Source organism: Ochotona curzoniae, unplaced genomic scaffold (genome assembly GCF_017591425.1).
Source record: "Ochotona curzoniae isolate NIBS_2020 unplaced genomic scaffold, NIBS_Ocur_1.0 contig_3432, whole genome shotgun sequence".
Lineage (NCBI taxonomy): Eukaryota > Metazoa > Chordata > Mammalia > Lagomorpha > Ochotonidae > Ochotona > Ochotona curzoniae.
The window spans coordinates 23,279,839-23,292,823 of record NW_024465859.1 but is presented as its reverse complement, the minus strand read 5'-3'; the positions used below and the strand labels follow the sequence as shown (position 1 = coordinate 23,292,823).

The following is a 12,985-nucleotide window of genomic DNA, read 5'->3' as shown; positions in this document are numbered from 1 at the left end:
ACCTCGTTTGACCAAGGAAGCCAGTGCTTCCAGGATGAACTGGGCAGACCTGGACCACACACACACACTCACACACTCTATCTCTCTCTCTCTCTCATACACACACACGCACACTTTGTGTCATCTGAATACAGGGGATCTAAACACGCATCTGCCTCCAAGCTCATCTCCAACTCAATCACTTTGAACATTAGAGAACCCAAGAGGAAACATCATTTGAATGTTGGCCACATGGATAAACCAGCTGTCTCCTAAATCCTAGCATAGGACTTAGAACTGCTCACTCTCTAAGTCATTGGCCCTTTACTATACATTCTCAGCATGTGGATTTCATAGGCAGGGACTGCAGAAAGGCTAGAGCCCCCTAACTTGTGGGCGTAGCTTTCTAAGCACCAGAGTACCACACTTGTGCTGGGCATTATATCATAATATATCACGTATCTTAGAAAAATGAGTTGTACTCTTGTAGTAAACAGTACTTCTATTTGAAACATTAGGCATCTAGGACTCAGAAAGATTTAATTACTTTCTTGTTGGGTCAAATGACTGTATGTTCTGGTTATGCTCACCCACATGTGACCAGCATCAGATGTCCCGCTGGGAAGCAAAGAGGCCAGTGGAAATTCCATGAGACTGTTTTCCCCAATGCCTCTGTTCTGGGTAGACATTCTAATTCTTCAACACTTTGATTCTTGGCTAAATAAATCACAAATGTCACTTCTTTCTCCTTTCCATAGTCCCCTGAAATACTCCAAAGCTTCATTCTATTTTTATAGATGTAGTTTCATTTTTACTTGATAGTCAGATTTACAGAGAAAGAAAGAATAAAATAGAGATCTTCCATCTATTGGTTATTCCTCAAATGGCCACCATGGCCAGAGCTGAGCCAGTCCAAAGCTGGGAGCCAGGAGCTTCTTATGGGTCTCCTACATGGGTGCAGGGGTCCAAGCATGTAAGCCTTCCTAAACTGCTTTTCCAGGCCAGAGGCATGGAGCTGGATTTAAGTGGAGCAGCAGGGACTCAAACCAGTACCCCTATAGAATGCCAGCACCACAGGCAAAAGAGTAACCTAATAAGTTACCATATTGGCCTCTCAAACTTTCTTTGTATGGTCCTGGTTTTCTTGTTAGTTAAAATTACCTTGGGGAAATTCTCCTGCAGCCTATATTAATTAAGTTATGTATTAATTAGGCAATAACCTGATTCATTAATTTCAAGTGAGATAGCATTGGCTGCAGCCAAAGGTTCATCTTCGTCAGCTCCTGACCAAAATATCTCTGAAGGATGTTTAAAAAAAAAAGTTCAAAAATCCTTTTTTTCTTTTTTCAGAAAAAGTTGGTCTGATAGCCAGAATCTGGGAAGGGTTTTTTTCTTTTTCAAAGACAATTTAAAATGCATTTATTTATGCCAGAAAAGCAACTCAACTATTTTTAATTTTGTTTTTCTTTATGTAGACCTTTTCTTTTCTTGACAAATTTCACGTATATCGCAATACAGATTTAGCGTAGTAATGCTTCCTGTGCATGTTCTGGGAAGGACCTTTATAAGCAACAAAGGCAGTTGGGATAAAGTAAAGAAATGCTGACAACTGTCCGGGAGTGCATTTCTGCTGTCATGACTGCCTAGAGAAACAGAACTACCCCTTCCTGCCTCACATGCACAGAATCTATTGGATACTTAATGGACATAAATTACTCTAGTAAACATTTCACATAAAATTTTATGTCTCCTTAAATAACCCTCACTCCAGTTGGAATTAGTTTCCCCAAAAATTTTAAAACTAATAAATATTATTGAGGTTGTAAAGGCACCCTAACAACACTACTGTTTCCATAATGCAGCCCTTATGGAAGACAGAATGGAGATCCCTCAGAAAACTACAAATACATTTACCTTATGACCCAGGTATTGCACTACTAGGGATAAAACCAAAGGAAGTGAAATCATCATGTGAAAGATACACCTGCACACCCACATTTACAGCAGCACAGTTCGCAACAGAAAAGATGTGGAATCAACCAAGATGTCCAATAGCTGATGGCTGGGTAAAGAAAAAGTGCTCTATATATGTGATGGACTATCGTTCAACTGCAAAAAACGAATGCAATTCTGACATCGTCAACAAACCAAATGGAACCAGAAATCATATGGTAAGTGAAATCAGCCAAACCAGGACAACACATATCATGTGTATTCCATTGGTGTGGAAATTTCCACAAATGTCTATGATATGTGGAAATTATTTGTATAAAAATTGTGTGTATGTTTTATCATTGGGTATTAAGTTATAAACATTGCCTCACTGACTCATGTCCTATAAGAGTCAATACACTCTTCTTTTTTTTAAGATTTATTCTTATTGCAAAGTCAGATACATAGAGAGAGGAGGAGAGACAGAGAAGATCTTCCATCTGATGATTCACTCCCCAAGTGACCACAATGGCTGGAGCTGCGCTGATCCGAAGCCAGAAGCCAGGAGCTCTTATGGGTCTCCCACACGGGTGCAGGGTCCCAAGGCTTTGGGCCGTCCTCGACTGCTTTCCCAGGCCACAAGCAGGGAGCTGGATGGGAAGTAGGCTGCTAGCATTAGAACCAGCACCCATATGGGATCCTAGCTCACTCAAGGCAAGGACTTTGGCCACTAGGCCTCCACGCCGGGCCCAGTACACTCTTCTTTCTTCACATTATGATCACTGTCATGAATCTCTCATTCTGTGGTATCTATATTACTGTTTTCAAGAAAAAAATTAGTATATATGCATATTAAACAATGTCTCCAATGGAAGTGAATGTAACAGAATGTTTTTTAAAATGCAGAATAATTTTTAAAATGATAACTGTGAGAATCTCAAGACACAGCTAAAAGCTATGTAAGAAGATTCAATGTGAATTTCAGACATCAAAGGTGCAATTTTTGAAATTATGAACTCAGTGAATGACTTGAATGGGACATGAGACATAGCTAAAAAGGTAATTAGTAAACTACAAGGTAACAGACAAAATCAAGTACGAATTGATTCCAGACTCGTAATTTACAAGTTAAGGATGCATTTTTAAATCCCTAGAATACATTTTAAAGTAAAGCTAAAGTTATGAGAAATTTCCAAACTAAGAAAACAACAGTTTTTAAAGCAGAAAGAGCAGATGAAGAATTAACTGCCCCGTGATGTTTTCTAAATCCTCATGGAGAACCACGTGATGTAAGACGCCGTTGCCCTCCCCGCGATGGAAGAGAGAAACGTGTGTCCAGAGATCGCTTTTCTCAGTTGCCCAGGGTGTAGTACAGGATGCTCATCTGTGTTTATTTTCACTTTTGTACAGAAGTGAGTGCTGTCTCTGTAGATCTGACTTTTCAACAAAAAAAATAAGACAAATCTTTAAAAAAAGGAAAGGACAAAAAGTGAGTGCTTGGAGTACTAATTGTGACAAAGCAGGTAAAGCCATCATCTGTGACTTGAGAAACTGATACGGGTACTGGTTTCTGACCACTTTCGTCCTAATGGCCTGGGAAAGGCAGCAAAAGATGGTCCCAGTTTGGGGGCACCTGCTACATGTGTGGGAGACCCTGGAAGCTCCTGGATCCTGACTTTGACCTGGTCCAGCCCTGGCACTGTCACCACCTGAGGAGTAAATCATCAAACAGAACACGTCTGCGTGTCTCTCCCCCTCTATGTAATCCCACAGCAAGGCTATTGTGTACCTGTTCCTTCCATCATGCCAGGAAGCACATGGCATCGACTGGCCTCACTGTCGTGATAACTAGAGCCCATTGTGTGAAATGCAGGAGTGTCAAAGTTAGACTTTTCCTTAGCAATTAATTAGCATTTTATGGGGAGATGCACTGAGACTATGTAGTATCTTCTTTAATTCAAAAGGCATTTAATGACAGTGCTTGAATTTGGCAAAAACACTTTCAAAACACAGGTGAGCCAATTTATACCGCTCATCAAAGGTCTTTCTATTCCTCAACAAAACAGATTGAGCCAATAAGCCAATCTAAAAGAAAATCAAAAGTGTGCCTCAAGATTTCTGTTACATAATCTTTAACACAGTGTTCTAGTGATTTAAAACATTAGAAGAAATAGACAAATAGAGCTTCATTAAGCTTAAGAGCTTCTGCACAGCAAACAAAACAATAGAGTGAAGAAATTACCTGTAGCACAGAAAAAAACATTTGTAAGTTATCCACCTGACAAAGTTAATACTCAAAACACGCAGAATTCCAACAACTCAATAGCACCAAAACAAAACAAAACATGTAATGCAGCTAAAAACAGGCAGTAGAGTTAAACAGACATTTCTTACAGGAAAATAGACAAATATCAACAGGTAGGTGGAAAAATGTTCAACTAATATCAGAGTAGTGAAAATCAAAACCACTATGAAATTTCACCTCCATCCATCTAGACTAGCTGCTATCAAATAGACAAAAGATTACAAGTGATGAAGATTCTGAGTACGTGGAGAAAACAGAACATTTGCGCTCTGTTGGTGGGGAAGTCAATTCAACATTGTGAAAAATAATTCTGCCTCAATAAACAAAAATTAGAACTATCCTTGATCCTTCAATCGCTCTATGGAGTATATAACCAAGGAAAATGAAAGCAGGCTATTGAGCACACATCTGCACCCCGTGTTTCAGGCAGCACCATTCCCAATGGCCAAGAAGTGGAAACAACCTGAGTGTTGCCATTCACCGATGAATGGATAAGAAAATGTGGTACACACACAATGAAACACCACTCAGCCACACAATGGGATGAAGTCCCATCAATAGCAACAACACAGATGGAACTGATGTTATTATTCAAGTCACAATGGCAAAATACAAAAGGACAAATGTCACATGCTGTCACTCAAGGATGGAATCTAAAAACATGATGTTCTCACTACAGATTTGAAATATGGGAGCTGCAGAGGCAGGAGAGGGGAGGAGGGGAAACGGTGACAAATACGCTATAGAAAATACTAACGTACACTATATTTCTCCATGAAAAGAAAAAAAGAGGGGGAAAGATAGCATATTGAATGGTTTTACCATGAAAATAAAATGCTGCATGTTTGAAGGGTAGATGTATTTCCACTAAATGGACATCATACAATGTAGGCATGTATCAAAACATCACATACACAGAGAACAAATATTTATACCGCTGTTAAAAGTATCTGCTAAGTTCAAATTTTAAATTATAAATCATCTAAAACCACATTTCACACTACAGCACATTTATAAGTAAATATTTTATACGTGACTTCATGAAGTTTTTGAAAATGAACACCAGTTAGAATAATTCTAGAACTAACAAGTCCTGTGTGACTTTGCTTCTGTCCATTCAGCCCCTTCCGTTTGGGGCTGACCCAGCGATCAATAACAAGACAACCTCTAAGTCACATCTAGTTTGATTGTCCTTGTCCATAGCTTCCTCATTGCCTTCTTCATTTCAGCATTTCTCAAGGAGTAGATGACAGGGTTGAGCAGTGGAGTTATCACTGTGTAGAACACAGCCACCATCTTGTCCACAGTCAGGGTGGTGGAAGGCCTCATATAGATGAAGATGCAGGGCCCAAAGAACAAGACAACCACAGTAATATGAGACCCACAAGTGGAGAGAGCTTTACGTCGCCCCTCCGAACTCTGGGACCTCAGATGGAACAAGATGATCACGTAGGATGCCACAAGGACCACAAAGCTGATCACAGACAGGGTCCCACCATTGGCAACAATAAGCAGACCAATGAGGAAGGTATCTGAGCAGGCAAGTTTGAGCAAGGGAAGCAGGTCACAGAAATAGTGGTCAATCACATTGGGGCCACAGAAGGGCAAATGGAAAATGAGAATGATTTGGGCAAAGGAATGCACAAATCCTCCTACCCAAGCTATTCCTATGAGGACAGCACATACCTGGCGGTTCATGATGGTGGTATAGTAGAGGGGCTTGCAGATGGCCACGTAGCGGTCATAGGCCATCACAGTAAGCAGAAAGATCTCAGTGCCACCAAAGAAGTGGATGAAGAATAGCTGTGTCATACAGCCCCATGGAGATATGGTTTTCCTTTTTGCCAGTAGATCTAAGATGAGTTTGGGGGCTGTTGTAGAGCAGTAACAGATCTCCACGAAGGACAGGTAGCTGAGGAAGAAGTACATGGGGGAACCAAGACTTCTGCTGGTCAAGACAGTGAACACAATGAGGAGGTTCCCCAGCACAATTGCTGTGTACAAGAGCAGAAATATCACAAAGCAAATTCTCTGCACATTCTGGTTAGAAGAAAGTCCCAGAAAAATGAATTCGGTCACATTAAATGTGCTAGCCATAAGGATGCCACCAAGAGTCAACGATCTGGATGGCGTGATCTGAAACGATATAAAGCAAATCTCTGTTAAGTGAGAGACTTACATTAAAACCCTTGCTTATCTGACAAGTTTGTGAGCCAGCTATTGAGAGACAAATAGACTTTAGCTTTGTGAAGAAGGAAGATCATTTCTAGAAGGTAGGGGAACTTCTCTTACACCCCTCAGCCCTCAGAAGAGATGCCCCTGGTTTTCCTCCTTTGACACTCAGCATCGCTCATTTCTGCTTTCTCCTCTCATTCTCTCCCTTCACACTTGATCATGCGGTGACCCTATTCCCTTGCTGAGGTTCAGCTCAGTCCATGTACAGTTCTCTTTACTGGTTTTGTGACTCCAATCATATGCTTCCAGTGACAACAAAGTTCCAGGAGGACTTCCACCACATCCACTCCTGCTCTGACAAATTCTTGTAGATGGCCCAGCCTTCCATGTGCTCACGCATTCAACAGCACTGACTGATTTGCGAACTGCTTTGGTGCATGCTAGACTTTTATTCAGTGTGGCCAAGGTCCATCTGTATCAATCTACCACTCCTACTGTGTGACGTCAGGGCAGCAGAGACCAGGAGCCAGGTGACTTCCGCTTAAATCACAAAACTACCTTCCTCCAGTGAACACGATAGGCTCGGGGGAGTGAATGCCTCCAGGAAACAGGAAAATCATGGACAGAAGTTGCAAAAACAGAAACCACCAGAGGGCATAAAGCAGTCCTAAACTCCCAGAGCAGCTGGAGAATTTTAAGACAAATCCATTCACCCAGGGAGCAACATCACCTGTCTGTACCCCTGGGTTTCCATTGAGATCTTTCACAGGAAGATTCTATGTGGAATTTGGAAAGCTGTTTCCCCTTTCCAAGACTCAAGGTCCAACCATGCCAATACCAGCCATCCCCTCCCAGCCTCATCCCAGCATAAACCTCAGGACTAGGTATTGCCTGGTTTTCTCACAGATAGAAAATCCCACTTCTCCAGTCCTTGGGCCTTCCTGAAATCACAGCACTTACAGTCTGGAATTTTAATTACATGTGGCCATCTGCCTCTCTGAAGTGTGAGCTTCCTGAGAAAGGAGATCACGGCTTGCTTCCCACTCCACCCTCGTTGCTTCCTGATGTGCCTGCCACGAAATAACATCAAGGGAAGTGTTGTTAAAACAGTGAGTGTGTATCTGCTCTAACCTTTTTTAGCACAGCATTTGATGGACTGTAGGTTTCCAGTATTTAACAAGGGCCAGAGACAGAAACCATGCCTTCTCCATTCCGCAATGCCAGCACCAGGCACTGTGCTTGCCTCACAGGTCAGACTGATACAAGAGAACTTTGCAAAATGCCATGTGCCTCTGGGCACCCTTCCCTTTGCTTTCAAAGTGAAACCAAACACCAAAGGCAGAAGATGTGCAAGGCCACAAGACTCACCACAGTGTTTGTGTGGCTTTGCTGTCCTCACCCAGGGGGCCTTGTCTGTGCTGTCCACAGAGTTGCTAACAAAGTCCTTCGAACAGCTCATGGACTCGCACGGGTCTCCGAATTAGCCACCCAAGAAGAATTGAGGCCAGCATGAGAGCCAAAATAGCTCCTTCTCAGGATGGAAAAACAGCCCCACCCCCTTCCTCAGGCTCGGGTGCCAAGAAGGAGCTGCTTGTGTATCATCTCCACCTGATTTAAAATAGACTCGCTTTCCAACTGTTCTCTCTGAACCCTGGCAGCTCACTTTTAAGCCCACCCTACTTGACACCAGGGAGCAGACCTAATCAGACAGGAGAACATTGGTCCCCAGAGAACTCCCTGTCTTCCTAATCAGGAAGACTTCCTCACGGGAAGCAACCTCTGACTCTGCAGGAAGTGGCTCAAACTTGTAGGAAAATCTCATTATTTCTTGTAGGTAGGAAACAACTTCAGAAATCAATAGGAAATGGGAACATATCCACCCAACCTTCACAGAACACTTAACACTGCAAGGTGCCGTTCACAGATCACTGAGGCATAACTGATACGTATTCTATACTTAATCATGTGCTTTTAAATAAAGTGATAAGAGTAGATCCAGACAAAGGAGCTGCAGGTTCTAGTAAATTGGACTCGGTATTCTTGCTTCTGGTATAGATGAGGTTTTCAAAAAAAGGTGGTTTAGCCCCAAAGTGGACATCTGACAATGTGTCCCCACAATACTGGTATGAAGTGTTCTACAGTGCACAACACCCCCCACACACAGTGACCTATCTAACCCAAAGAGTTAATGGTGCCACTGCTGAGATAACCTGCTACAGGTGGAGCAACATTTTCCCTGAAATGATGATCACTGAAACTACATGTCTGCAGAAACACATTAGTTAGCTTCCTTGATTTCATCCCGTGCATATATTACTTTTTCTGTAAGAAAAGCAATTTTAATACCATGAAGTGCATTTGTTAAATGAGATGTATTTCCATACCAGTGTTATTCACAAGTGTCATTAATTCAGTGTCATTAAATAGGTTTCAAACAACTGATCTACCACATGATGCTGTGCTCCTACTTCTGGAAATATACCCAAAGGCAATGAAGTCAACATAAGAAACAGATAACTGCACGTGCACAAGTGTAGCAGCAGAGTTCACAATGCCAAAAATATGGAATTAATCTAGATGTCAAACAATTGATGTTTGGATAAGAAAGTGAGGGGGGAATCACACACACACACAGTGGAATAAAACTCAACAAAAGAATGGAATTCTGACATCTGCAATGAGACAGATGGAACTGGAGATCAGTATGCTAAGTGAAATAAGCCAGACCCACAATACAAGTTTACTCTTCGTTGTGAATTTTAATATACAGTATAAAATTTGCTTGGATGTTACATTATCTGGCATTTAGTTATAAAAGTTGTTTCACTGAGGAATATTCTTTATAGTCTAATATATATTCTTGTTTCTAATCAATGTGTATATTGTCATGAAGTCACATGGTGATACTTCTCCCAAAAAAGTACATATGTGCATGTATAATTATTTAAATATAAAGTAAGTGTGGCAAAAAACTTAAATCACTCTTAAATCTTAAAATGAAAAAAAGCACAGAAAAATTTTAAATAAATAGACAAGATAGATGAATAGTGAAAAGCCACACAACCTCACCAGCAGAAACACAGGAAAAGCAAGGAACAACCATGTTTCCAAGAGACTGACTGAAACTCTCTCAGACAAAATGGCCAAACAGAGCAGAGGCTTCACAGAAACATGAAGCATTACAATAGAAAAGCTCAGGTGGCTGGCCACACAGCCAGCAGCCAGCAGCCCGCTGAGAGCTACCATGCCTGGTGCTCCACCACCAGCAGCTTTCACTGGTGGAAATTCCACAGCCTCTCGTTCACTCCAGCCCTGGGAGTTGACTGGAGGCCCAGTGACTTCGAGGCTCTGAAAAGGGAAGTCGCACGATCCATCTTCCCTCACCTGCCCTTGCAAAGCACCAGACTCAATTGGTGGTGTAGAGAAAAGCAGCTGATCTCTGTTCCACTCCTACCAGAAACAACCTGAGCCAGAGTCGGAGAAGCTTAGTGGGCAGAGAGAAGACCCCTAATTCTAGAACTGTGGGAGTTTTCTTCATAAGCCCGAGAGCTGTGCTTGCTCATTCCACATGATCCAGGGGGTTTCCATCTGTTTCCTGGCGTTTACACAAACAGCAGTCCTTTTAAAATTCTGGACCAAGTTTGAGGAAGTTCCCTTCACAGTTGCTACCTCATAATGGTGGGAGTCCCAGGCATAACCTGTAGCAACACTCTCCCATAGCTTTTGAGAAGAATAAGAGATTTCATCTGTGCCTTGCAGAATTCATTGATGTTGCATTACTGTCTTTGGAGTAATTTGCACTCATTGGTGGTTACCTGACTGCTCTACATACATCACTCTCCTGCAGATCGGTGGCCACTATCCCAGACCCCTGGTTCCCACACTGGGAGGCCTGGGTGATGACCTCACTGTACCAGGCAGCACCAAGACTGTAACAATCAGTACTAATTTCCTCAAACCCACTGGAATCCACCTGGTGGGATGTAGGGAAAAAAACTGCCTGCACTCCACATTTCAGGACCCATATGTGCTGGCTCTAAACATCCTGGAGACCTTGTAATCATGCTGCAGGACTTGAGCATGAGTCAGTTCCCAGTCCTGGGACAAGAGCTGTGGGTGGGATGAGCCGCCTAGCACCAGTTACACTCTCACACCCAGACCTGAGGCAAGGACTGTGTACACCACACAGACTTAAAGCAAAAGCATGGGTACCATAAGCTCCATCACCACTCAGCTTTGCTAGCAGAACAAGGGGACAGCCCACTGTGTATCCCCTGACACAAAGAACAAGGTTCTAGCCATCATCGTTGCTAGAGAAACTGACACTGAACATTCTAAGAACTGAAAACTCACACCTTAGGCAACCTACATTCACCTGAGTCACATTATTACCGCTACAAACTGCTGCTTCTGTCACGCAGCCATATACAGACACAGCTGACATTGATTAAAACAAGAGTTCATTCAGAGATTACACTTCTCAGCCATCTAGAAAACCAAAGCCATAGGCAAATGATAGCCTGCATTCTAAGCCATCCATTCTTTACCAATAAAACCTACTATCGGTATAAAATATATGAAATATGTTCTCTTTTTATTAATAAAAATTTTAAATCGCTTTCTAACTTAGGAAAAGAACAAATATTCACTTATATTGCCATAAAAGAAAATCCTTTACATAGAATGCTATAAGCTTATTAAACTCTGCATTATACGATAAACACTAATGATAATGAAAAAGATGCAAATTTACTAAAACAAATGTAATATGATGTTGAAATCTCTACATATGAAAAATAATTGTGAATAGCTAAAATATTTCAGTTTGTAAAGGTTCTCCTGAGAAAAATGAGTTAACTGCTTATTTAAATGCATAAATAAATAAAATATAAAAATAAAACTAGACTTAAAATGTAGTCCACAAGTTCAACCAATGATTAATAAGAAAGCTTAGACATTTTGACGCTTAAGAAAAGGTTTGAAACATCATTTTTGAGGATGCAAATACTGCCTTAGTCATTATTCTTTATTCAGGAATAAACAGGGAAAGAAAATTAGCAAACAATTACATTAAAGTCCAATTTTTCATTTAAAAATTTATTTGTTTATTTGACACTTGGAGTTACAGGAAATAGGAGCAAGAGAAAGATCTTCCATCCGTTGTTTAATTACCCAAATGGTGACGATGGTCAGAGCTGGGTCAGACCAAAGCCAAGAGCCCCTTCCAGGTGTCTTACCGGGTGCAGACACTGGACTGGATTTGGCTTCAGCCATTACTCAACCAGTACATCATTTTTAAAACTGGATATATTCTTAACTGCATCTATATGCAGATGTCTGGAAATATCTAGAAAAAGAAGAGTCTTGTAAATTGCTTAGATTCACATATGAATGGCTAGTAATGGCTTTTTTGCTTTTCATCTAGACACATTTACATTTTGCACCATGGACTATTAAACAATTAATGATATGTAGCCCATGTCTCAATATTCTCCAATATACTGACAACTCTAACAGGGATTCAAATGATACCACGGAGTTGAAGTGGCTCATCTAAAAACCAACACTATGACTACATTAATTTTTAGACTATTCCTTCACAGTTGACTACAATCAGTTTGTATATTTTGTCACCTTTTTCACATAACTAGTTTGTTTTTATTTTTGTTCCATTCCTGAGATAACTTTCTTGCCACACAACCTCCGCATGGCAATTTTGACCTCTGCATTTCTGAGCGTGTAGATGATGGGGTTCAGCATGGGGGTGATGACCGTGTAGAATACAGCCACCAGCTTGTCCTCAGTGAAGGAGGAGGATGGCCGCATGTAGAGGAAGATGGCAGGACCAAAAAACAAGATGACCACGGTGATATGAGAGGCACAGGTGGAGAGGGCTTTGCGCCTGCCCTCAGCTGAATGGTTCCTCAAGTTGAACAGGATGACAACATAGGAAGACACCAAGATGAGGAAGGAGACAACAGAGATTAGCCCACTGTTGGCCAGTACGATGACCCCTTCCACAAAGGTGTCCGTGCAGGCGATCTTGAATAAGGGATGGAGGTCACAGAAGTAGTGGTCAATCACATTGGGGCCACAGAATGGCAATTGCACTGCAACCAGGATCTGGACCATAGAGTGAATGATGCCCCCCAGCCAGGAACCAGCCACCAGAAGGTGACACACAGATCGGCTCATAATGGTTGTATAGTAGAGGGGTCTGCAGATAGCCACATAGCGGTCATAGGCCATCACGGTGAGGAGGAGGATCTCAGTGACCCCAAAGAGGTGGAAGAAGAATATCTGAACCAGACAACCTTCCAAGGAGATGGTTTTAATCTTGGCAAGTAAATCAGCAAGGAACTTGGGAACAACAGTAGAAGAGTAGCTGATCTCTACCAAGGACAGGTAGCCCAGGAAGAAGTACATGGGGGAATGCAGATTCTTACTGACACTGACTGTCAGGATAATGAGGCCATTGCCTGCCAGTGTGGCCAGGTACACAGGAAGAAACACCACGAAGCACGCCCTCTGCACTTCTGAATCCTGAAAGAGGCCAGCAATAATCAACTCGGTCACATTATTGGTACTAGCCAT

General features: G+C 41.8%; 2 protein-coding genes across 2 annotated transcripts; both read right to left on the bottom strand.

The window, feature by feature from the left end:
• Positions 1-5,383: 5,383 nt before the first annotated feature.
• LOC121156567 (olfactory receptor 4X2-like) lies at positions 5,384-6,313 on the bottom strand. The gene has a single exon (XM_040980356.1). The coding sequence runs from the start codon at positions 6,311-6,313 to the stop codon at positions 5,384-5,386; it is 930 nt and encodes a 309-aa protein (XP_040836290.1).
• Positions 6,314-12,049: 5,736 nt separating this feature from the next.
• On the bottom strand, positions 12,050-12,985 carry LOC121156501 (olfactory receptor 4B1-like). The gene has a single exon (XM_040980274.1). The coding sequence runs from the start codon at positions 12,983-12,985 to the stop codon at positions 12,050-12,052; it is 936 nt and encodes a 311-aa protein (XP_040836208.1).

Excerpts from the sequence above, each read along its gene's own strand:
- LOC121156567 (XM_040980356.1), bottom strand. The coding sequence starts at position 6,313 with ATGGCTAGCACATTTAATGTGACCGAATTCATTTTTCTGGGACTTTCT.
- LOC121156501 (XM_040980274.1), bottom strand. The coding sequence starts at position 12,985 with ATGGCTAGTACCAATAATGTGACCGAGTTGATTATTGCTGGCCTCTTT.